This window comes from Nannobrachium achirus (genome assembly GCF_963921795.1).
Source record: "Nannobrachium achirus genome assembly, chromosome: 15".
NCBI lineage: Eukaryota > Metazoa > Chordata > Actinopteri > Myctophiformes > Myctophidae > Nannobrachium > Nannobrachium achirus.
In genome coordinates this window covers 8257318-8284355 of record NC_137822.1, presented here as the reverse complement: position 1 = coordinate 8284355, position 27038 = coordinate 8257318, and the positions used below count along the sequence as shown (strand labels likewise).

At 42.9% G+C, this 27038-nt stretch overlaps 1 protein-coding gene across 9 annotated transcripts in view; it reads left to right on the top strand.

Annotated features, from left to right (window-relative positions):
- Positions 1–27038, top strand: part of add1 (adducin 1 (alpha)) — a 57595-nt gene that overhangs the window by 5663 nt on the left and 24894 nt on the right. For all 9 annotated transcript variants that reach the window (XM_080743304.1, XM_080743308.1, XM_080743303.1 and 6 more), the window contains exons 2-9: positions 17132–17349; positions 18771–18933; positions 20134–20285; positions 22424–22504; positions 24189–24338; positions 24852–24995; positions 25777–25875; positions 26198–26371. In XM_080743304.1, coding sequence (XP_080599430.1) covers positions 17155–17349; positions 18771–18933; positions 20134–20285; positions 22424–22504; positions 24189–24338; positions 24852–24995; positions 25777–25875; positions 26198–26371 — 1158 coding nt within the window. In that variant the 5' untranslated portion in view covers positions 17132–17154. The remainder of the gene's footprint in view (positions 1–17131; positions 17350–18770; positions 18934–20133; positions 20286–22423; positions 22505–24188; positions 24339–24851; positions 24996–25776; positions 25876–26197; positions 26372–27038) is intronic.

Below are 27038 nucleotides of genomic sequence, written 5' to 3'. Positions count from 1 at the left end.
TGCAATTAACAGACAAACAACACAAACAATAGCAAAACAAGAAAAGGAAAAGAAAACCCACCCACCCCCTTTCCCCGGACCAACACGGAATGTACAATAGTGCATGCCTGTGCTAGGCTGTTACCACTATATAGTGATTTCTTGAATCATAGCCTTAAGCTTATCTGCAATGTCCGACCACATATTAATGTTTTCTTCTTTTGCTCCGTGTAACCTTGCTATCGACTGCTCTAAATATACTATATCTAGAAAGGTCAAGGCCCACTGGCGAAACGTTAACGTATGAGGAGGTTTCCACCGCGTAGCTACCATCTTCTTCGCCGCCGTTAATCCAGCAAAGAAGATGCGCTTGCGTATATTGTTTAGTTGCAACTGTGAGACGTCATTTAATAAAAATAAAGAAGGAGAAGATATGATATTAATACTAAAAATAGTTGAAAGTTTGGAGGCAACCATATTCCAGAATGACGACACATTTGGGCATTCCCAAACCATGTGAAGGAAGGTACCAATACTATTTGAGGCGCAGAGAGTGCAGTTGGGATTATTCAAAATCCTCATAGCACATAGTCTGCGGGGAGTTAAATAAGTCCGATGAACAAAATTTAAATGAATTTGTTGATGGTCTGGATTTCTAGAAGATAGCCTAATGTTAGACCATACTGTGTCCCAACAAAAGTCAGGGTCCAAATTTGGTACATCATTCCTCCAAACAGTATCAACAGATAGGGGCCCATAACTACAGTCTAATAAAAAACCATAGAGGGTGGAAACCAAACCTCTTGTTCTGTTACCATCACAGATAAACTCATGGAAGGGGTGCAATCTAAGGGGAGCTTGCCATGGGACCCCGTAGGTCCTCATGGACGTTCTCAGTTGGAAGTAGAAAAAAAGGGTATTTCCAGGCAGATTGAAGATGTCACACAAATCTCGAAAAGGTCGTAAACCATTTCTATCAAATAAGTCCCCTAATGTACGAATCCCCTTAGCCCTCCACCTTGGAAAGCGAATGGGGCGATCCTCGATTAAAAGTCTTTGATTATTGAACACTGGGGAAAATAAGTTCCATTTACAATCAATCTTACACATCTTTTCAGCTGCCCTCCATACTGCCACTAAATGAGAAATGATAGGTCCAAAGCGAACTTTGCATTGATGTGTAGTTATGTTTGAATAGATAAGATCTCTCAGTTCAACAGGCTGCACTAAACTCTCCTCAAGCTCTCTCCAAGAAACCTTATTTGCTGGGTTAAACCAATTTAAAAGGGGGCGGAGCGTGAAGGCCCAATAATAAAATTTAAAGTTGGGCAATGAAAGGCCGCCATCATCTCTAGCACGTTGTAATAGAGAAAGTTTAAGACGAGGGCGTTTCCCTTTCCACACAAACTTAGATATCGAAGAGTGAAGCTTATTCCAGTATTGCGGCGGTGGTGGCAAAGGGAGCATAGAGCTTACAAAGTTAACCCTAGGAAGAACATTCATCTTTATGATTGAAACTCGAGCTTGGAGAGAGTTGGGCAAAGATGACCATCTATCTAAATCAAGACAAATCTTATTTAGAGTGTCACCATAGTTGTTCTTAACAATAGCCTGAAGAGAGGGGAAAATATCTATGCCAAGATATTTGAATTGGCTTACTACTGGGATTATGGGCGGCAGGATAGCAGATCTCATCTGATCATTTAGAGGTAGAAGGGCTGACTTCGTCCAATTAATTTTGTAGCCGGAAATGGAACTGAACTGATCAAAAATTTGAAGGACGTGAGTAATTGACTGTGGTGCATTCTCAATGAACAGTAGAATATCATCAGCATATAGGGAAATGCGATGCTGTGTGTTGTTAATCGAAACAGGAGTAATATCTGCAGACTGACGCACTGTCTGAGCCAAGGGTTCGAGTGAAAGTGCGAAAAGGAGAGGACTAAGGGGACAACCCTGCCTTGAAGATCTGCCAATCGTGAATAGCGGCGAACAGATCTTACCAGTTAGGACCATCGCTGACGGATTAGAATAAAGTACTTTAACAAAATGTATGAATGAAGCACCAAATCCCATTTTATCTAGTACAGCCCACAGGTAAGACCATTCCAGACGATCAAATGCTTTCAACGCATCGAGCGACAACACTGCGGCGGGGGTCCTCAGCTCCTTAGCCCTATCGATGATATGCAATAGTCGTCTAGCATTATCAGAGGCTAGTCTAGTTCCTATGAAACCTGTCTGATCACAGTGTACTAAGGTGGTCATAAAACCCTGCAAGCGACGCGCAAGCACCTTAGCAAAAACTTTTAGATCAGAATTCAAAAGTGAAAGCGGTCTATAGCTTGCGCAATCTGTGGGATCCTTGTTCTTCTTCAACAATAATGATATAATAGCTACATTCACATCCCTGGAGAAAGAGCCACTTTCAATTGCATATCGAAACATGTCTAGCATCAGCTGACCTAGATCTTCCCAAAAGATGGCATAAAGTTCAGGGGGTATCCCATCCAAACCAGGCGACTTGCCCCTACGCATTGCGAGCACAGCTTCCTGTAATTCCGCCAGATGGAGCGGTCTATCTAAGGCTTCCGCATCCGCCTCGCTAAGGGTTGGTAACTGTATGTTGGATAAAAAATCATTGCATACTGCATCATCGTGAATGACCTCGGAGGTGTAGAGCTCATCATAAAAAGCACGAAACGTGGCATTGACCTCTTTGGGTTCTGTAACCATGGCTCCCGTTGTTGATTTGACACTAACAATATCAGCAAAATGCTCATTGGATCTAAGACGTAAAGCCAGTAAGTGACTGGGTCTTGCACTATTAAAATAGTAGTTTTGCCTTGTGCGTTTCATTTGAAATTCTGAGCGGCGCTTGAGAATGGAGTTAATTTCTTTCTTAACTAGCTCTCTCTGGGTTGCTGTACTAACATCAAAGTTATTTTGGAGAGAATTATCCAAAGTAGAAAACCGAGATTCCAATTCCACCAGTTTGGCTGACCTTAATTTTCTCTGAGTGGACGCATAGAGGGTTGTATTACTCCTGATAAAGCCTTTAATTGCATCCCAAAGAATTCTGGGATCCTCAACTGAGCCTGTATTGATATTTATAAATTCGCGCAAACCAGTTTGAAACTGAGCTACAAATGCCGCATCGCGCAGCAGTGTGGTGTTAAACCGCCATCTAGGAGCTCTATCTATAACCTGTTTCAGTGAAGCAACACACAGCACCGCCTTGTGATCCGAGAGTGACATTGGGAGCAACTCTACCTTGGCAATTTTATGAAACAAGCTAACAGGGGCAAAAACGTAATCGATCCTAGAGAATGAAGCATGCCTACCCGACAGAAAAGAAAAATCTCTAACCGTTGGGTTCATTAAACGCCAGATGTCGAGTAAGCCAGTTGAGTTTGCCCAAGCACGTAGTTCTGCAGACGCTAGTGCTTGTTCTCTGCTTTCTACCCCAGTGGATCTATCTAGGTTATGTTGCCATGTTGCATTGAAGTCAGCACCAACAATGATTTTGAAATCCGTCAGTTCCAATAAGGTTTTAGTTAGTAATTTGTAAAACTCTTTGTCTAAAACATTTGGAGCATACACAGAGACTAGTGCTAGCATTTTACCCTCCAAGCGGATTTTAGCAACAGCTATCCTCCCGTCACTGTCAGACCAATCACCCAAAAAATCCAACCTAAGGTTACGTCTAGCCAATATGGCTACTCCCTTGGTTTTGGAAGAAGCAGCTGAAAAGGCTAAAACACGATAATGTTTATTAGCCAATCGGTTGGAATGCTCTTTTAAAAGATGAGACTCCTGTATAAATGCAAAGTCAATTGATTTAGATCGCAAAACCCCCAAAATGCTGGTTCGCTTATGCGGTATATTCGCTCCCCTTACATTGAAACTTAGAAATTTATATTCTGTCATAATTGTGGTTCAAACCATACGCACAGCAAGCACAGTAGAACATTTTAGAATTTCCTAGTTGGTCCCTCACAACAAACCTTCCCCACAGAAAAACAAAACAACCCCAAAAGGAACAGAAAGGAAAAAGCAACATCAAACGAACATAAAAAAACACATAACATTGAAGCTTGAGGGGGAAAACCCCATTAGCATCAGAGTGCACAAAAACAGTTCCCCACCCCATCAACCTATTAGTCAACCTTCATTTCACTCTGTCAGAGAGTGCAAACAAGTAACTGCCCAAAAGTAACCATACATTGCCCTCTGGTGATTATGTAAATATATAACAGATCACCAAAGTAAAAACAACAACAACAAAAAAGTGCCTTCTTGTGGCTGAATAGCTCTCAAACATTCCATCCGCTCAAATTATGATCAATCTCCCCACTTCATATCACTTAAATAAATGAGAATGGTATGTTAACATTTCTAGTAAAGAAGGGGGAGAGAAAAAAGAAAAGAATAAAGGGAGAAAAAAAAATGAGGGGACTATAACAACTGTAATAATAATAATCAGTCCAGCATTAGGCCCACCTAGAATGTGATAAAGCCCTATAAGCCACGTTAATGCAAATAACCAAACACTTGTGACAGATAAGTGGAAATAAGGCTGTCACCACGACAAGGCACTAATATAATATTAATAATAAAAATAAATAAAAAGGAAATCAGTGTATATGATATAAAAAATATATGCACTTATATATGTAGTTAGAAATAGAAATTAAAAGCACATCCGGGGGGCCATATGCAGCAAAGCACACACAGTGTTAATGCATACTGCGCCACATACAGCCCCCCCCATGCATCCATGTATACAAACCACAATTACTAATTAGAAGGGGGAAAAAAAGAAAGAAAAGAAAAGTCTGTATACATAAGTATTTACATAAAACACAGTTATGTATGATCAGGAAACCATATACAACACAGCACACATAATGCATACTGCGCCATATACAGCTCCCTGTACATGCCCAAAAGGCCAGTGCAAACTTAGATAAATGTCAATCATATTAGTTAAGTCTGTTTCCGTCTTAAACAGTAAACTACCATACTTCAAACAGTGAACCTACCCAATCACGACTACAAAATAAATATCCCAATACAGAGCTCCCCTCTCCCCCCATCAAGAAATTAACATTTTAGAAGACAACAAGTAAAGTAGGTAAATAACTACCCCCCCCCCCCCCCCCCCCAGACAGCGGATCCACAAGCACGTAGAGCCAACGCGCCACGAGATCGTACATCCGCCAGCTATTGAGATTAGAGAAAAAAAAAAGGAAAAAAAAGAACGAGTCAATGAGCCAGGGAGAGAGAGAGAGAGAGAGAGGAGAAGCAGAGATAGGTAGAGAGACATAGAGAAAGGGCGGGAGAGCGAGTGGTCTCTGGAACCGCGGAGCCTTCACAATTTAGACCATATTATTTATATCTGTTTCACCTTAAACAGTAGGCTACATTACTCAATACAAAGGCCAAAGCCCAGTCTCGCCCTCCTACCCGAGAAAGTAGCGTTTTAGGAGGCATAAACGAACCATAAACTAACAACCAACATAGCCGTCATTACCTAACAGAAAGAGAGAGAGAGAGAGAGAGAGAGAGAGAGAGAGAGACACACACACACACACACAGCGAGAGAGAGAGCCATAGAGAGAGAGAGAGAGAGAGAGAGAGAGAGAGAGAGAGAGAGAGAGAGGGAAAGCCGGGATAGATAGAGAGACATAGAGGGAAGACGAGAGAGAGAGCAGGCTCCGTCTGAACCGCGACACGGAACCCGTTAGACAAAGCTTAACAGAGAGAGATAAAACCCTCTAGACCTATATAGTAAGCAGCACAACGCTCAATAAGAGCAAAGAAAAGGAATACAATAATAACAAGAACAATGTCCATTATATTCAAACAAAAAAGACAGTGAATTATGCTTATAGCTTTAGCAGCCCTAAATCCTCTCTCCTTGCGGTAACCTAAATTAAAACGAGTAACACCCATCTGCTTACAGATCTTGTTAAAAAATAAAATATATCTTATTCTTCGATACAAATAAAATAGGTATTATGAAACGAAACACTTGAAAACACAACGTCAAGTCAGATGATGAGTCCAAAACAATAAGTAGGCTTACATTAACAACTCACCCTTTGGGGAGGAGGAGGAGGAGAGAGTGAGGAAAGAAAGACGCTGCGTAAAAGTCATCTCCAAAGTCCCAGCCAGCTTACCAACAGTCCATTAAAGGCAAAAGGATATCACATCGGCAGAATGTGTTTGAAAGCACGCGATCACGAAAGCAAAAGTGTCCCTGGTAAAAGTTAGTTCTCTGTAACTGTCGTCTCATCATCCTGCGTAGCTAGAGTCTCGTCCGCAGCACCTGGAGTCTTGAACTTATCCTTGCAAAAGGCCAGAGCTTCCTTGGGTGAGTTGAAAGTAGAAGTCGCCTCATCCACGGTTATCCAGAATTTGCTCGGGTGCCTTATTCCGTATTTCACTCCTTCCGCGGTGATGGAACGTAGGAATTCCTTTACTGGCCCGAAAGCTGCCCTTCTCTTTGATGTTTCAGCAGACCAGTCGGGGAAAATATACACCTTTTTGCCATTGTATGTCAGTTGGCCTGCTTTCCTGGAGAGCTGGAGTATGCGTTCCTTTACCCGGAAAAAATGGATCCTTGCCAGGAAAGCCCTTGGCTTATCAGAACGTGGATTGCCGGTCCGATGAGCACGATCCACCTCCGGGGGGGAGTCGGGAAACTCGTCGGGGAATGTTTTCTGCAAAAAAGACTGGATAAAGGCCACTGGGTCAGCCTTTTCTAGCCCAGGAGAGATCCCAATCACTCTTATGTTGTTCCTACGACTCCGGTCTTCTGCTATGACGAGCTTCTCCTCCAGATTAGCACATCTTCTCTCCAATTCAGTGATACACATCTGCAAACTGTCCATGGAGGAACCAAAGTTCTCAATGGCCTCCCCATGTTCAGCCACGGTCGTGTTCAGCGTGGCGACTGCAGGACGCAGCTCCTTTCCGAAGTCATCAATCTTCTTCAGTAATTTCTTCTCCAAGCCAAGCATCATGGGTTGAATAAAACCATCCATAAACTCTTTCAGTGACTCCTTGAGGACCTCGCGCAGCATGCTCTTTGTAACCGGAGCGTCAGCGTCGCCCTGCATTGCGCCGGCCATGTTGTCAGCGTTTGCGGTCGGAGACCTGGTACTCCTCGACCTCGTGTTAATCGTATTCGGCATGAAACACGAAACAACTGCAAAAACAGACGCTCACCAGTGTTTTGGGCGTTTAAAGTCTCAAAAGAACTATAAAGGCAGTAAAAAATGGGCTTAAAAAATGTGAAAACTATGCACCTCCACAGAGCTCAACAAACGCGTCCTACTCGGTCGCCATCTTGTCGGAACTCCTCCCGGTCGGGCAACCTGACAGCAAACTTCACCTGCCCGAAGGTTTTATTTACCTGTCAATGCCTGTGTTTGTTTAAGACACCTATGAGTATTGACTAGTGAGTTTATTTATTTGGAATGGAACAAGAGAATTCATCCGGTTGGACAGAAATGAAAGCAAGCGTAGCTTCTAATTTCTCATAGTTGTTTTGGTACAGTAGCTGTGTGTCATGTAAATATTTATGCCATGTCGTACTATACTCCTACCTCCACACAACTTGATTAACAGGTCTATCGTTGAATGAAGATACAAAGCATGCTGCACGCACGCTACAGATCAGATCACATGCTGACTGTCCTGTAGATCAGCTATTGACAAAAGAAATTGAACATTTAATTGAATATCCTAGATTTCTTTTTGACCTGTAATGAAATGAATAGAATGTTATTCAATGATTTGCTGATGCTAGTAACTGTCTCTATTTGGCAATCCTTTTTTGTGTTATTGTGAGGAACATTGTGTGGGCTAATTGCCATGACAACCACAAGGCCATCTAATTATGCCCAAAGGCGAAGCGTTGCATTTTGCTGAGCAAAATAACAATACGTGCATTCCTCTGTTGCCACCAGTAATTTAGCACTCATCACTCACTCACAGCAGTGGTTCTCAAACTTCTTATTTCATGGAATAGTGGGAGAAATATGTGAAAAAGGTGTTCACTTCCGGCAGAAAGCGTGAAAATTTGCACCTAGGGGTATTTTTGTGCGCTGAATTCAAAAATTGACGGTCCCAAGCACTTTTCTCAAATTCACTTTTCTCTCATTCACTTACCATAGGGTTAGGGTTAGGAAAAAATGACCCCCAAAAAATCTTCTTTAAGTAGCATGTGAGGGGTCTATCTAGGGGGTTTTCATGATTCTGAATCCATTCCAAGCATTTGTTTTGCACAAAAAACATTCCTTGGGGAAGAAATGGACCCCACAAACTATGGTTTAGTGATGAGTCATCACTTTTCAAAGTTTTGTTGTGTCCATTTCTCAGAGAGGAATGTTTTTCGTGCAAAACAAATGCTTGCAATGGATTCAGAATACCGAAAAACACCTAGTTTGACCCCTCACATGCTACTTGAAGAAGATTTTTTGGGGGGTCTTTTTTCCCTAGTATGGTAAGTGAATGAGAGCCACCAGATCCCATGGGAAAAATGCTTGGGACCGTCAATTTTTGAATTCAGCACACAAAAATACCCCTAGGTGCAAATTTTCACGCTTTCTGCCGGAAGTGAACACATTTGCCTTTTTTTGTTACATATTTCTCCCACTAGAACCCATAACTCTGAGTGTACAAATGGTAAGGGTCCATTTGGTTCCGTGTGTTACACTCTCAGAGTTGAGGAACCCTGAGTTGGAGAGAGAGAACCTAAGTTAGTAAATAGATAGATATATGGGACAGACGCGCAATTTAGAATCCCGCCACAGCTCTAGGCGGAGCCACTCGTTTCACCAGCGTCGGCAGGTTAGCTACTCACCAGCGTCAGTTTTACTGAGGTTAGGTTTAGGCATAGTTTTACAGAGGTTAGGGTTAAGGTTAGGTTTAGGTGGTCGGACTACCCGGCACCTCTGCGCGGTGCAAAAGGAGCGCTCCCTAGCGCCGGTTCAGCCAATCAAAAGCTTCCGTGGGCCTTGTTTGCCTAGAGCTGTGGTGTGATTCCACCCTAACCCTTTTATTGAGCATGAGGTAAATTCATTTGTCATGGCAGCACCGCAGTAAGGATTAAACAAAGATCCACATAAAGGTAGAGACTTGATTGATTTAGCCCGATGTTTAGGACATGCGGGGACAGCTAGGCCTACACGAGGAGTTGTAGGAAAGATCAGTGAGTTTGGGGTGCCCTTTTCCCTCTCACCATAAATGAACTTATCATTAGCATACACTTGACTGGCATATTGTTGGACAAAACTAAATGGATCCATCTTTTCAGTAGCGCCGTTTCAGCTTAGTCAAGTTGAAAAGAACTCAAACACAGCTTCCGTCTCTCAACAGAGAGAGGCAGAATGCGTTCAATAAGGTTACTCAGCAGCCACGGGCAAGAGAGAAACAGGCTGATTTTAGTTTTACTCCACCCCTTTCTGTACCACTTGTTTCTCCCTCTTTCCTGCTCTCTCCATTTTTTCATCATTGCCTCATAACAGCCCCTCCCATATGGTCTTGTTGGAGAATGGAAACAGTTGTGAAGTTGTGGACTGTAACAGAAATTTAAAGAATTCTGTTAAACAAGGCAACTACATTTTCCACCACAAGCTTGTAGATCTGAAAATGTGTGCAAATCGTGTAAATGTGTGCAAATCTTTGAATATATGTATTTTTTAAGCGAACATTTTTAACTCAAATTCTGCTTCCTCCGGGGGGGGGGGGGGGGGGGTCCCTGGAACTAAATATTTTGAGATGGCGGGTCTGTGGCCAAATACATTTTGGGGTCCTTCAAATGAAAGAGTTTGAGCACCACTGACATAGAAACACAGGTTTAAAAAAAAAACCTTAGAAGGATTTGAAATATTCAAAGACTTGCACAAATGTGTGTTCACGATTTTTTGAAAATAGCAATTCTACAAGCTCGCAGCGTGGCACTCGGTGCCACGCTGTGAGCTTGTATATCTGCTATTTTTCAATAGTTAAAGCACAAAATAATTGAAGTGAATCCTTCTACCCAGGGCCCAGAATTTGGTGCAACACCCCAGCGTGTTAGTGAGAGGCGAGCCTTGTGAAGCCTCGCATCTCATGCAATGTGATGTGCGCCAACGGCTGTCGTTACATAAGTCCATCTGAAGTATATCCCAGTTTCCATGGTGACTGGTGATGTTTTTGTCTTCCACAAGGAGTTGAGTCTCTGAGAAAGGATCAAGGATAACTGTGGCCCTGCAAGCTGCAGCTACATTCACAAAGAGAGATGAGAGATCAGTGCCTGACATTTCCTTTATTACCCACTAGCGATAAACATTGTTACATTAAGGCCACTTATGGTGGTTGGTTTATGCCCACACAGTATGACAATGGAGTAGAGTGGTGTGACTGGAATGGTTACTTCTATATGGGCCGCCAGCTGGGCCGAATTAACCTACAGGGGAAGCTACTAGCAGAGCACCAGAAAATGTGTTTACCTAAAGTAAACCAAAGGTCTGAGAGCACAGAGGAAGAATAGTCTTTTCTTGTTTATCCTTTGTTATGAGTGTTGTTCTGTACATTAATACACAACGGTGTCAAGTTCATATAATGCTGGGACACAGGAGCAGACCTGCTAGGCTGAAGAGGCACTTAGAAGATATTAGTTTCAATCTTCTGTATGGCACTGCTGGCACAGTATCTTCTGTTGTTCTTCCCCCAGACTCACTCATGTCATTTTTGATTCATAGATATTGCTATGACAGTGAGTGAAGAGTAGTATTGGAATAGGCTCAACCAAGGCAGCCTAGAGGCAGACCTATAGGATCATGTTACGCAGTAGTTTGGTTATTTCCTGCCTGCACTGCTCTATAGCTGAGAGACTGATGGAATTGTGGGTAAGCCGTGATGGGGATAAAATCAACCTGAGATTTAGTTTTAACCCTTTCACTGTAGATGCTTGCTTTCCACTCCCAGATAAGTTATACGTTCCCTTGTGATGAATGCACTTGCACTCATGCCTGTACTCATCTTAAATGCTGTACAGGTGAATGTGTCCGACTGAGTTATTTTGGTTTACAGTTTTCACTTGCTAGGTAGATGACTTCTGTCGTTTAAACGAAGAAACCGCTATTGATTGATCTAGCGACGACTGTTGTTGTATACTGCCATCATGGTGGTTGCCAGGAACTAGTCCTTGGTTTGTTAGTTGTAGTTTAGTAAAAGTGGCAAGTCTCTGATTTAGTTTGCAACCACCATGGTGACATCTATACTATAATTTTGCGAATGTCTGTCTGTCTGTCTGAGTGAGTGAGTGAGTGAGTGAGTGAGTGAGTGAGTGAGTGAGTGAGTGAGTGAGTGAGTGAGTGTCTGTCTGTCTGTCTGTCTGTCTGTCTGTCTGTCTGTCTGTCTGTCTGTCTGTCTGTCTGTCTGTCTGTCTGTCTGTCTGTCTGTCTGTCTGTCTGTCTGTCTGTCTGTCTGTCTGTCTGTCTGTCTGTCTGTCTGTCTGTCTGTCTGTCTGTCTGTCTGTCTGTCTGTCTGTCTGTCTGTCTGTCTGTCTGTCTGTCTGTCTGTCTGTCTGTCTGTCTGTCTGTCTGTCTGTCTGTCTGTCTGTCTGTCTGTCTGTCTGTCTGTCTGTCTGTCTGTCTGTCTGTCTGTCTGTCTGTCTGTCTGTCTGTCTGTCTGTCTGTCTGTCTGTCTGTCTGTCTGTCTGTCTGTCTGTCTGTCTGTCTGTCTGTCTGTCTGTCTGTCTGTCTGTCTGTCTGTCTGTCTGTCTGTCTGTCTGTCTGTCTGTCTGTCTGTCTGTCTGTCTGTCTGTCTGTCTGTCTGTCTGTCTGTCTGTCTGTCTGTCTGTCTGTCTGTCTGTCTGTCTGTCTGTCTGTCTGTCTGTCTGTCTGTCTGTCTGTCTGTCTGTCTGTCTGTCTGTCTGTCTGTCTGTCTGTCTGTCTGTCTGTCTGTCTGTCTGTCTGTCTGTCTGTCTGTCTGTCTGTCTGTCTGTCTGTCTGTCTGTCTGTCTGTCTGTCTGTCTGTCTGTCTGTCTGTCTGTCTGTCTGTCTGTCTGTCTGTCTGTCTGTCTGTCTGTCTGTCTGTCTGTCTGTCTGTCTGTCTGTCTGTCTGTCTGTCTGTCTGTCTGTCTGTCTGTCTGTCTGTCTGTCTGTCTGTCTGTCTGTCTGTCTGTCTGTCTGTCTGTCTGTCTGTCTGTCTGTCTGTCTGTCTGTCTGTCTGTCTGTCTGTCTGTCTGTCTGTCTGTCTGTCTGTCTGTCTGTCTGTCTGTCTGTCTGTCTGTCTGTCTGTCTGTCTGTCTGTCTGTCTGTCTGTCTGTCTGTCTGTCTGTCTGTCTGTCTGTCTGTCTGTCTGTCTGTCTGTCTGTCTGAAACAGCGTTTCTCCTCAGTGGCTGGAGCAATTGATCTGAAATCGCATCACAATTAGCATATGAACACACCTAACATAACTGTGAAGCCCGTTTGTCACTTTCACAAATCGTATGCTGTATATTAGCATTTTTATGGTGTATCTATCTATTCTGCATCTAGCTTGAGGCTAATCTATTCTGCATCTAGCATGAGGCAACATGTTTAACCAGCTGTGTGTGTCTGTGTGCGTGTGTGTGTGCAGGCAGGCGGGTGTGTGTGCAGGCGGGTGGGTGGGCGGGCGGGCTGGGGGGGGGGACAGTATCTCTGTAGCCATTAAACGAAACGGGTTTCTTACATTGATGCTCCTACATATTATCATGCAAGCACCAGTTAAAGTTACTTTCCATCCCTCATATACTGTGTGCACCCCATAACCCACACACTGCACATCATTTTGGAGCTCATATCTTTGAACGGGTAAGGGCTAGTCTATACTATAATTTTGCGAATGTCTGTCTGAGTGAGTGAGTGAGTGTCTGTCTGTCTGTCTGTCTGTCTGTCTGTCTGAAACAGCGTTTCTCCTCAGTGGCTGGAGCAATTGATCTGAAATCGCATCACCATTAGCAGATGAACACACCTAACATAACTGTTAGGTGTTGTTACAGATGTTACAGATGTTGTCCAAAAATCATGCAGATCGGTACACAGTATCTCTGTAGCTGTTAAATGGAACGGGTATTTCTTACATTGATGCTCCTACATATTAGCATGCAAGCACCAGTTAAAGTTACTTTCCATCCCTCATATACTGTGTGCACAGTGCACATCCCATAACCCACACACTGCACATCATTTCGGAGCTCATATCTTTGAACGGGTAAGGGCTAGTTCAGGTAAACAGCAGGTTGGGGTTATAATCTCCTGTAAACTCTAACTCTAAAAACTGACTGAGTCATTTGCAGTGAATCAGCAATAGCCTATATAGCCATGTTAATAACAGGCCATGAGGCCACTCAGGCCAGGCATTAGAGCTTTCTCTCACCAATGGTGACTACAGCCCATTTGGCACTGGACTGGTCTCCTCTATTCTTGTGTCAATAACTGATTTGAATCCTAATAATCACCCCAGTGAGATGGAACGACAGTGGCCCCCATCTTGAATTCTGTGGAAGAGGAGGCAGCCTGCTTTCCTCAAATATTCATTTCTCTTTGAGATTTTAAGATGGAAAGGCTGATTAGAGGGACGCTGCAGAGGGTGGACTCTGAGGAGAAATATCTGAATTATATCTCTACTCTGGGGACCATCCTGAATTTGTTCAGACGAGGAAGGCGTAAGACTACTATTTTTATACAGTAATAGTGTGTGTCTCTCCATACTGTAGCAGTTTTAGTGTAATTTAGGATATACATTACATTTGGCAATCAGCTTGTAATTATTTACTGTGAGTGAACAGATAGGCGTTTCACCAAGAGCTCAGCTTTCGCTAAGATATACATTGATACCATTGCCTTTTACAGGGATTTGTTACCTTTTAGTTACTCGATGGATTGGGTCATTCTTAAAGCTGGATTTGTCTGACTAGTTTGGGGCTGATACCGATCACCTATACTTTTCCTCAGCTTTGGCCAATACCAGAAAGAAGAAAGAAAGTTTACACTTACTTAAACTTATCTGTATTGGCTGTCAAATGGTCTTACCCACACCCACATTATTGCATAGTGGTTTGCTTTGATTAAGTTTGCCCAAATTCAACTCTTGAATAGGCCCTCCATATTATTCATTATATATATCGGCTATATGATTTAACATGCAAAGTTTTACATTTTGAATTTGGTAAACAATCTCTTCATAAAGAAATCATAAAATGTCGCATTTTATTTTTTATTTGGCATTTCACCGATTTGGAGGAAAAATTGGCCAATTAATATTGTTGGCCGATCAATCAGAGCGCTCCCCTAGTTCTTACTGGTGAAAAAAAGTGATATTTTCATAATTGAATTGGTTTACATGTGAAAAAAGTAATGAAAAAAAAAGTCATCAATACAGGTTTTGGAATAGCCCAGCACAGAGTTGCAACAGAAATTGATAACAGAAATGCATACATTTCAGAATCTGAAGAAAAAGAGGGAAAACCCGACAGTAAGACTTTGTGTGTACTGAAGTATGTTATTTTGAGGGTGCGGGAAAAGTTAACAAAATGCTGAGAGAAAGAGACAGATACACACTCAATGGGAGGGTTGTTTTTCTGTCCTCTGCTGTGATTCTGGATGCTTTGCGTTTGGTCAGTAGTTGTCATGGTGTCACTGTGTGGAAACTTGGCTGTCTGGCTGAGCTCTCATATTGATGTAGAATAATGTACAGTTGTGTTTATCTGAGAGCACGTACTGTACACATATGTAGGCCTACACACAGGGGCGTCACAAGGGGGGGGAAGTGGGACTGGGTTACTAGGGCCCAGGGTGGAGGGGCCCTAGTAACTTTAGCTATTGAAAAAAGTCGTGAAAATGTGTGCAAATCTTTGAATATATATTTTTAACTCAAATTTTGCGTCTGGCGGATCCTTGGAACTAAATATTTTGAGATGGGGGTCCGTGGCCAAATACATATCATCACCTAGGGGTCCTCGACATGAAAAAGTTTGAGCACCACTGACATCTTGCACACATTTTCACAATTTTTCAAAAATTGCAGACAAGCTCACAGCGCGCGCTGTGAGCTTGTATATCTGCTATTTTTCAATAGTTAACATTCATGGGGGGCCCGCAGTGGAGTGAATCCTTGTACCCAGGGCCAGAATGTGGTGTGACGCCCCTGCCTACACATCACATGCGCATGTAGGGCCGGCACACAGAGACCACGCATCTTAACCACTTTTCAACCTGTTGTCACTATTTTGGGTATGACAGACTCATAATAGGTGAAAAGGTTTTCACAAATGTCTGTCTTTTGTCGCTATTCATCGTACAACAGTCAGAAAACATTTGGATATGTATTTCATGTAATTTGGAAACCCTTTATTTTGTTCTCTCACTCAGTCTAGCCTTTCAGTTATCTTCATTATATATTGTTCTGAAATGGCTTTCATGAACATCACGTGTGTTGAGAGGTCCTTCTCATCTTATATTGGGTAGAGTATGGATTATGGGCTGGCAAGTTTCAATGAAAAGCTCCACCGGCTGTCTGTCTGTCCCTCCGCCAGTCTGTCCGTCATGTCACACTTTTGGCCCTACTCTTATCTCCGCCACCGTTGCCCCTTTCCATGCAAAACTTTACACACACACTCCTTGGCTGGCAAACCACAACCTCCGCCCCTGATTTCTCACATGGCCCTCTTCTAGCGCCACCATGAGGTTGCTTTTTGAAGACAACATTATGCGACCTGACGGTCGCTTATCTCCCGATTAGGGAGTCTTACTGGTGATGAGTTGTTGTCTGTGCAGGGAGGTGGTTTTTGGCCTGTTAATGCAAAAAAACAGTGGATAATTTTCCATTGTTTTTAGTTTTTTTCCCCCCCGCCCACCTTGTCTAGCCTTGACAGTTGAGTGACTGTGATTGCAGGCTCAACAGGAAACGCTGAGGAAATCGATGCAAAGCACTCTGCTGGGGAAGGACAGCAGCCAGTCAGTCAGTCACATGATGAGATGGGAAGCAGAGCAGAGGGCTGCTCTGTGTGATTGACTGTCAGAGCAGCCAGCTGGCAATGCCCTAATTTCCTGTTTTTGCTTTCATTTATTTTACATTCATACTGTATGGAATCTTATCTCCTCTTTAGCGGCAGATCAGAGTCACTCCCTTCGCTGATTGCTCTTTTGTGTGTGTGTGTGTGTGTGTGTGTGTGTGTGTGTGTGTGTGTGTGTGTGTGTGTGTGTGTGTGTGTGTGTGTGTGTGTGTGTGTGTGTGTGTGTGTGTGTGTGTGTGTGTGTGTGTGTGTGTGTGTGTGTGTGTGTGTGTGTGTGTGTGTGTGTGTGTGTGTGTGCGCTCTGTCCAAGTTTATAGCAGTCACAAGCTGCTGTGGGGGGTTAAGTTTAAATGCCATACCACAAATGTTAGACATTTCTTGAAATTACTGAAATTTTATTTGGACTTATTCCATTAAGCTTTTATTTCATGTCGGTATAATTCAATTTAAGCTCTGAAATGTATGTAAGACATAACCTTTTTTTCTCGTGACTATTTATTTACTGAACAACGGCTCCCTTAGAGTTAGTGTCGAAGTGTCCTTGAGCAAGACTCTGAACCCCTAATTGCTCCTGGTGAGCAGGTTGGTGCCTTGCATGGTTTCCTCTGCCATCAGTGTATGAATGTGTGTGTGAATGGGTGAAAGTAGCCTGGGATCGCTTCCAATTTCGGGCTTTTGAACTGGTCGGGAGCGGAAACAGCCTACGTCATTTTGGCCGGAACTACCAAACCGCATTCAGTTTTAACCCAAAACAATTCACCACGCTCAAGGACATAATTTGGCCTATTTAAAAAAGGTTTGTTTGGTATATCCATCTTTTAGTCTAACTCTCAAAGACTGGCAAGACTACACTTCTATAGCATTTAAATAGGGATTGGGGAAACAAACGGGGGACCGTAACAAAGCGACGCCGCTTCTTCTGCTTGTTTCCAGTTTAGGCATAGAACGGATCAAACGGCCCGTTGTAAACAAATACCAGTTTTCCTCCAAGGTGGAAAGACTGATGCGAGGTTAGGGTGAATGTACACGTAATGCACAACCATCAAATGCAGTGCACCATTCACCATTTATTAACGGCTCCATCTCTGTGTGTAACTCTTCATTCTGCGTAGGAGGCCAACAACAACCCGCGGAGATGAACGGTGAGTCAGGTGCCGAGGTGGTGACGGCGCCGCCGCCTACCACGGCCCCCCACAAGGAGCGCTACTTCGACAGGGTGGACGAGAGCAGCCCGGAGTACCAGAGGGAGAGGAACATGGCCCCCGACCTGCGGCAGGACTTCAACATGATGGAGCAGAGGAAGAGGGTGTCCATGATCCTGCAGAGCCCGGTGAGTGGGAGAGAGAAAGGGAGAGAAAGCCAAGAAGGCATGGGACGATAAGTGATATCGTTTAACGTGAGAAACACTCACGATAATCGTATTGTGAAGATTTAATTTATCGTGAAATTGTCCTCCGTCATGCACTGGGATCAATTCACCTTTTATTTGCCGAGCTGCATATCCGGTGCCATTTACACCCCCTATCGGTAAAACGTACTTATAATATACATACTTGATACAGTCTTTTTTTCACTCTCTATCAAATCTCTTTGACAAAAAATAGCCGATCTACAAGCTCACAACGCGTCGCAAACGTGACACGTTGTGAGCTTGTAGATCTGCTATTTTTTGGCAAATGTTCAGCCCCAGGATAATGGTTTTGGTTATCGCGATAATATCGTAAATCGCGATTTCTCTGGTCACAATAATCGTGACATGAAATTTTCATAAGGTTCCATCCCTAAAGCCAAGCCCCCAGAACCACGGTAGAACAGTGAAGGGGCCGCTGCCTGCTGGTCAAATCTGGGATAGCATCACTTCCGCTTTGAAAACGTCACTGTAGTATCCTAACCTTCCAGTGAGGAGCCCCCACCGGGAGGATGTAGAGCCTTTGTCCTACACTCCCTGCTGACAGGTGCCGCCCCAGCCCGTAGGAGTATAGGTGCAGTGACAAATGCAGTGACCCTCCAGTCCCTGCATGGCTTCTCTCCCCCGACCAGTTGTGTAATACCGGTATTATAAAAAACCAAAATTGCTTGTGTACCGTGAATCTGCTGATGATGAATTCCCCTGTTGTGAGCAGTACTTGATAACGTTTTTCATATTGCTGTGGCAACCGTTTCTGCCATGTGAATGGATTCTTTGAGCCTAAATGCCAGCTCCCTTTTCCCAGTAGCACATGATGCAGTTCATACTAAGTTTATCATCCGTCCGTCTGTCTGTCTACAATGAATGCACAGTGTAATAACCTCTTTGTGTGTATGAAAGACACTAATGAGTTCAAGAGTCAACATCTATTGGAGGACGCTGTGTTTATATAGGTGTGTGTGAGAGATGGATAGATAGCCTAAAGCCTATCCTATAGATAGATAGGACACCGTAAAACCGTAGGAACCCTGTCCTATGATGGTGTTGCGTGTCGGAATTATCCGATCTACAAGCTCACAACACGCCAGGGATGTGATGCGTTGTGAGCTTGTAGAGCGACTATTTTCGGCGAGCGACACTGGTGTACGAAGGAGTATGAACAATTGAGCATAACAATACATTTGGAATGACAGAATACAACACATAGTGGTCTTGATTAGTCCAGTCATCCTGTAATCATACTGCCACTATGCATTCTGTGTTCATGTCTGTCACTGTGTTTGACCCTCCCTCCCTCCCGTGTCATTGTGTTTGTGTCACCGCGTGGCCCTGTGTGCTCCCAGGCGTTCTGTGACGAGCTGGAGACCATGATCCAGGACCAGCTGAAGAAGGGGAAGACGCCCACCAGCCTGCTGGCCCTGCAGCAGATCGCCGACTTCATGACCACCAGCATCCCTTCCATGTACCCCGCTGCACCGCAGGGGGGCATGGCCGCGCTCAACATGAGTGAGTACACACAGTCAGGTCATGAAATTCCTGTAAATGCTTTGAAAATAGAAAAGGTTTTGAAGATAAAGGTTATGGAGATAAGATACGTATTTGTCCAACACGAAACATGTAATATGGTAAAATGCAGAGTTACGTGGATCTCTACCCTCTCAGGCCGTCTGGGAATCCCAAGGTTCGCCAGTTCGACCCTCGGCTCACATTATGTGTTAACGTGTCACTGTAAGACTCTTAACCCCCTTTCCCAGTCGGTGAAGAATTTGGTATTTGTTGGGATAGGTTATGACCCGATGACATCCTTTCTGTTGCATCGGAAAGTACTAGAATTCTTATTTTTACAGACTAAAGCTCGCCAACCCTTTCCTCTTTGCCACAAGTGATTCGAAAGTGTTCTGAGATCGGGGGTTTGAAAGGCATCCATCGAAATGTAGTTACTTGACAATATCAGCAAGGACAGGATATGCTGTTTTTGGAGCTGTGTGAAGCACAGGCTCCCTATACGTGGCCGTGTGGGTCTGTCTGTCTGTGTGTCTGTGTGTGTGTCTGTATGTAGCCTGAACTTCCTAAACTTCGGCACGCTACTAGTCCCACAGTTTTGCCACCACACACTCGCGCCATATGTCAAATCGACCGGCTTACTCGGGAATCGTGGGCTAGTAACTTGCTAAGAGAAAGGTTCAATAGTTTAATTGATATTAATTTATTAGTGAATTAATTTTCCCCATTGACTTATAATGGGAATCGCAAAAACTCACATTCAATTATTTGTCTCTCGCAAACCATAGGGGCTAGAGTTTCAAGACTTGGAGAGGAGGTTCATAATGATTTCAAGGATTAAATAAAAAATAATTGTGTCATTTGGCCGCATGGTGGCGCCATAACACCCCACTTTACGTTTTGGCCTGTAACTCTTGAACCGTAGGTCGGAAAATTAAAAATATTTTTTCCCTGGATTCCCACTTTGCGCCATGATAGATTTTCCGCCATCTTGAATTTTCTCCAAAACACACTTTTTGCTCCTTTTCCTACATATTTTCTTCAAATGTCACAAAAATCGGTACACATGATCCCCCCCCCCCCCCCACACACACACACACACACACACACACACACACACACACACACACAGCTCCACTTCACACGGGTGTGATTTTTTTATTTACAACAAGATTTTGTAATTATTTCCCCCCCACCCCTTAGGTTTGGGCATGGTGACCCCAGTGAACGATCTGCGTGGCTCAGACTCCATCTCCTATGATAAGGGCGAGAAGCTGCTGCGGTGCAAGCTGGCTGCTTTCTACCGCCTCACAGACCTGTTTGGCTGGTCCCAGCTCATCTACAACCACCTCACAGTAAGACACGTTATCACAAACATACTGTACATCTACAACCACCTCACAGTAAGACACGCTATCACAAACATACTGTACATCTACAACCACCTCACAGTAAGACACGTTATCACAAACATACTGTACATCTACAACCACCTCACAGTAAGACACGTTATCACAAACATACTGTACATCTACAACCACCTCACAGTAAGACACGTTATCACAAACATACTGTACATCTACAACCACCTCACAGTAAGACATGTTTATCATGAACATAACATCTACAACCACCTCACAGTAAGACATGTTATCATGAACATACTGTACATCTACAACCACCTCACAGTAAGACACGTTATCACAAACATACTGTACATCTACAACCACCTCACAGTAAGACACGTTATCACAAACATACTGTACATCTACAACCACCTCACAGTAAGACACGTTATCAATAACATACATCTACAACCACCTCACAGTAAGACACGTTATCACAAACATACTGTACATCTACAACCACCTCACAGTAAGACACGTTATCACAAACATACTGTACATCTACAACCACCTCACAGTAAGACACGTTATCACAAACATACTGTACATCTACAACCACCTCACAGTAAGACATGTTTATCATGAACATAACATCTACAACCACCTCACAGTAAGACATGTTATCATGAACATACTGTACATCTACAACCACCTCACAGTAAGACACGTTATCACAAACATACTGTACATCTACAACCACCTCACAGTAAGACATGTTATCACAAACATACTGTACATCTACAACCACCTCACAGTAAGACATGTTATCATGAACATAACATCTACAACCACCTCACAGTAAGACATGTTATCATGAACATACTGTACATCTACAACCACCTCACAGTAAGACACGTTATCACAAACATACTGTACATCTACAACCACCTCACAGTAAGACACGTTATCACAAACATACTGTACATCTACAACCACCTCACAGTAAGACATGTTTATCATGAACATAACATCTACAACCACCTCACAGTAAGACATGTTATCATGAACATACTGTACATCTACAACCACCTCACAGTAAGACACGTTATCACAAACATACTGTACATCTACAACCACCTCACAGTAAGACATGTTATCACAAACATACTGTACATCTACAACCACCTCACAGTAAGACACGTTATCACAAACATACTGTACATCTACAACCACCTCACAGTAAGACACGTTATCACAAACATACTGTACATCTACAACCACCTCACAGTAAGACATGTTATCACAAACATACTGTACATCTACAACCACCTCACAGTAAGACACGTTATCACAAACATACTGTACATCTACAACCACCTCACAGTAAGACACGTTATCACAAACATACTGTACATCTACAACCACCTCACAGTAAGACACGTTATCACAAACATACTGTACATCTACAACCACCTCACAGTAAGACACGTTATCACAAACATACTGTACATCTACAACCACCTCACAGTAAGACACGTTATCACAAACATACTGTACATCTACAACCACCTCACAGTAAGACACGTTATCACAAACATACTGTACATCTACAACCACCTCACAGTAAGACACGTTATCAGATACATCTACAACCACCTCACAGTAAGACATGTTATCACAAACATACTGTACATCTACAACCACCTCACAGTAAGACATGTTATCATGAACATACTGTACATCTACAACCACCTCACAGTAAGACACGCTATCAATAAGATAGATCTACAACCACCTCACAGTAAGACATGTTATCAATAAGATAGATCTACAACCACCTCACTGTAAGACACGCTATCAATAAGATAGATCTACAACCACCTCACAGTAAGACATGTTTATCATGAACATAACATCTACAACCACCTCACAGAGTAAGACACAATATCACGAACACACATCTACAACCACCTCACAATATAAGACCTGTTGCCGCTAACACACCAACGGCTAACAATATAAGACTCCTGATAGTTCTTTGGGTTATTTTTTTATGCTGTGCTTTATAGGTAGTATCAACGATGAAAGCATTTTACTGAGACTTTGTGAAGATCCTTTTGCCAATGTTCTCCTTCTTTGTCCTGTAGGTGAGGGTGAACTCAGACCAGGAGCGCTTTCTGATTGTTCCATTTGGGCTCCTGTACAGTGAAGTCACTGCCTCTAGTCTGGTGAATATCTTTACATAACTATTTCCATCTTCATGTCATGTCATGGGCCTTTTTCCATTCTCTTTTCCCTGTTCTTGTCTCTTTATTTTCCAAAAGTTCTAATAAGGGTCTAATGTAGCGTTTCTTAGAATCGGTCCAATCGTTGTCGCACATAAACCCCTGTCTTTGTTTTGTCTCTGTTACTATTTTTGCATGTGCATTTTCTATTTGTTCTCTTAAATAAAGCAACGCAAACGCTAAAAGAAAATGTTAAGGCCATCTACATTTTCATAGAAAAATGTATAATGATCATGCTGATCAATATACAAGTCTCTTTATTATTCTTTAAGACATTTTACCTTTTAAAGCCTTTGTTAAGGGATTCACTTCCAGCATACTCTACCACAATATGTTACTTTTACATTTAATGCATCGTTCAATGTCTGTCGTTTTGTGTCTTCACTTCAGGCATACAGGACATTTTACAAGCTATACATAATCTCACATCAGAACAATGGGATTTAGTTTCAACATCGAGTTTCACTTAAACTTATACCTGTTGCAACATAATGCGAAAGTTGCAGGCTAACCTAGATGGGCATTAATCAGACTTAAATTGGCCAGCTGTATTGGTCACAAAACATAATGTATGTTGTAACCCAGTGGTTCTCAACCTGTGGGTCGGGAACCCCAGGGAGGTCCTCAAATTATTTGGGGGCGTCCCCAGATGATTAACTTAATGGGCAACATTGTTTTCTCACTCAACAGTAAACAAACCAACATAATGTTAAAGTGTATAGGCGGGGGTATATGCACATTTCTAAAGTGACAATTTAAGGACTTTTTAACTCATTGAGTGCCAGCCTATCACCACTAGGGGGCGCCCAGTGACCAGAGAATAATAGAGATATGCTGGTAATGCATGCCCAAGCCCTGGAGCCATGACTTGCCTGAACACTTTCCTTTGTGCATGTACAGGAAGAGGATGAAGTTAGCTTGAAGTTAGCTATTGGCTACCAAGCATTTTAGAAGCCTTATTTTCGTCAACTTAGCCATGATTAAACCTTGCACACCTCATGCATGGGAAAAAAACAGAGAAGAATGAGCTCTAAAAAATCCAATGCAATCCTGGATTGCATTGGAGTGGATTTGTGCAGTTTGTTCACAGCTTTCAAACAAAAAAATCCGATTGGAAATCCGTTCAGGCATTCTTGAGATAATCGCCATTATGTTTTACATGTAATGTAAACAAAAATGGCTGCCCTGTATGTTAGATGGGGTTGTATGGGGGTGGAACATGCAAAATCGCGATTGAAATCATGTTCACCAGATTTGATGGGGTCCAAAAAAAAAAAAAAAAAATTCAAAAAAATCTTTTTCAAAAATTAAAAAAAAAAAAAAAAAAAAAAAAGCCGAACTTGTTCGGGATCGGCACTCTACGATACGCTAATAAAGCCGAACTAGTTCGGGATTGGCACTCAAAGAGTTAATGCCTCTAAAATGACAAATTAAACATTGGCTAAATTGTCAAATATTAGAGGCAGAAATTGTGAAAATAGCCGATCTACATGCTCACTGCGAGGCGTTGTGACCATGTAGATCGGCTATTTTCACAATAGAACCGTGTTATGCAAAATGTAACTCTTCGCAGCCTTAAAAGGTTGAGAACCACTGTTGTAACCCACGGTGATTGTCCCTCCTCCAGGTGAAGATCAACCTTCAGGGTGAGATAGTGGACCGGGGAAGCACCAACCTGGGGGTGAACCAGGCTGGCTTCGTCCTCCATTCTGCCATCTATGCTGCCCGGCCTGACATCAAGTGCATTGTACATATACACACACCGGCCGGTGCCGCGGTAAGGAACAGCTCATAACAATGTATATCGTTACTCTTGGGTTAGAAACCTTGTGCGTCCATAGTTGTTATTTTTCCCTTTATGAAAAAAAAAAAAAGAATAATTTGGTTCAGTGCAGTCATTATTTACTCACAAGCTCCAAGTAATACTTTTCAAAGTAATACTTTTCACTGATTTAAATATTTGTAATAACGATGGACATAACCGCGTTCACTTTCAAAACATTTCAAAACAGCGATAATGGCAGACGTACAAGCTCGTCACATCGCAGCATGCTGTGACCTTGCAGATGAGCTATTTTAGCTGCTTTGGCACACACACACACACACACCCTTGTACTTGTACAATCGCACAAGAGTGTCGTGCATTCGTTTACGGAAAAACTGTTGAAAGAACATTTTAAATATGGAGTACAAGGTTTCTGCCCGACATCAACAATGTAATGCGAAACAACACCAACAAAACAGTTGGTTGTGTAAATGTCTTAGTCACATTGTGATGTTTATGTTCCAGGTGTCTGCCATGAAGTGTGGTCTGTTGCCCATCTCACCAGAGGCTCTGTCCCTGGGTGAAGTGGCATACCATGACTATCATGGCATACTAGTGGACGAGGAGGAGACTGTTCTCATACAGCGGAACCTTGGCCCCAACAGCAAGGTACATTCAATTGTGTATTTTCTAAGTAGCTGATAAAATATGCACATCTCTTGTTGCCGTACTGGGTTGATCATCCTTCGACTGGAGTCAAGATCGTGGATGCCACATCTTTTCCACTGGGCTCTGTCGACCACTGCTACTCCCAGTTCTTGAAACGTACGTCCTGTGGCGATGGTGACAGGAAATATGTGTGAGGCTTGGCTGCTGTGGTGCTGGTTTGAGATGGCGCTGAAAAAGATTAGAACTTGCATCACTCACCTTCTCTAATATTGTAGTGTGTGGGTGCTATTCTTTTTTTTATTTTATTTTTAAGGGTCCATTTGGTTTAATTTTACGCTCTCAAGAGTTAAATTATTGTTGAACATCTGCATTACTTAATTCTTAAGTACCTCTTGATATCTCGTGACTTAACTATATTAAGTAGAGTTTTGATACAAATTTTAAACACACATGATGGGTTAGACAATTGAACACAAACCTGAACTCATTCTCAATTTTAATGATTAATTTTCAATAATTGCAAATACACTCTTCCTCAATAGTAATTCTATCCACCTGTTTCCGCAAGACTTTACTGTAGCATTATCTGCAGGACACTTCCGGTTAACAGCAGACATACAAGCTCACGTCGCGTCGCAGATGCAACCGTTGTGAGCTTGTAGATCACACTTGGCTGTGACGCCGGAAATGCCGCTCGATGGGATGTTGGAAAGTTGTGGATAGATATCGTACACAAGGTAAATAATGTGTTTGCATTGACAATGATTCTTGTATCATCCAGGTTCTAATCCTGAGGAACCATGGCTTAGTATCTGTAGGAGAGACCGTGGAGGAGGCCTTCTATTACATCCATAACCTGGTTACTGCCTGCGAGATCCAGGTAGGACACACACACACACACACACACACACACACACACACACACACACACACACACACACACGCAGAGCTCGTTATGACTCATCATTATAGTTTGATGTGCATTATTGAGTGCTTTTATCAATACATAGGCACCCTATACACATATATATGTATGTCTTTAACCCATGTGTATGTTTGTATTTCATATTTGGATGTGTCGTATATGTATGTGTGTTTGTGTGCCTACATCATGTCCTCATGTCCTCCTATGTTCCTCTCTGTCTTGTGTTGTCGGTCTCGTCTCTGTCTGTGCCACCCATCCCATCCTAATGACTCTCCAGGTGAGAACCTTAGCCAGTGCAGGGGGGCCAGACAACCTGGTGATGCTGGACCCGGCCAAGTACAAGTCCCGCCCGCGGGTCCCTGAGCCAGCTGCTGACGGGTCTCCCGCACAGCCCAAGTGGCAGATCGGGGAGCAGGAGTTTGAGGCTCTCATGAGAATGTTGGACAACCTGGTAGGAGCATTTCACGTTTGCACTTTCGATTTTAGAGCAGGGGTCTTCAACATGGGGTCCTCAGAGTTACTACAGAGGGGTCCTCCAAATCTTCCAGTCCTTTTTATATTAACAATTTGAACCCTAGTGTCCATATTCTGAGAACTCTAGCCAAAAATAGCAGATCTACAAGCTCACCGCCTCGCGCTGCGAGGCGTTGTGAGCTTGCAGATCGGCTATTTTTGGCAACGATTTTTGGTGTAGAGGGGAAAAAGAGCAGACTAAGTACAGAGTAAAAGGTCAAGTTTTATTAGGTAATGACGGCTCAAGTGGTTAAATACCTGAAAACATTATTCTTTGAATGAATCTTTTTTATTTTTGTTCTTTCTCTATCGTATTTCTATTTATGTATGTCGCTGTCGGGAGGAAACCAACTTTCCGACCAACAGCGACGGTATTGCTTGCGCTTGAGTGTTTGGACCCCAGGCAATGCAGTATATCAGTTTGGCCGACTTATCGGCTATTATTTGACTTTTTCAGTATTGAAAATGTAATTATGCAGCCGATGTTGCCTTGATTTTTCACCACTTTCAGCCCGGTGTCCCTATTTTGGGCATGTCGTTATAGGTGAACATTTTCAAACAAAAAAGGAAATCGCCACACATTGTTAAGCTAGTAGAAAACTTTT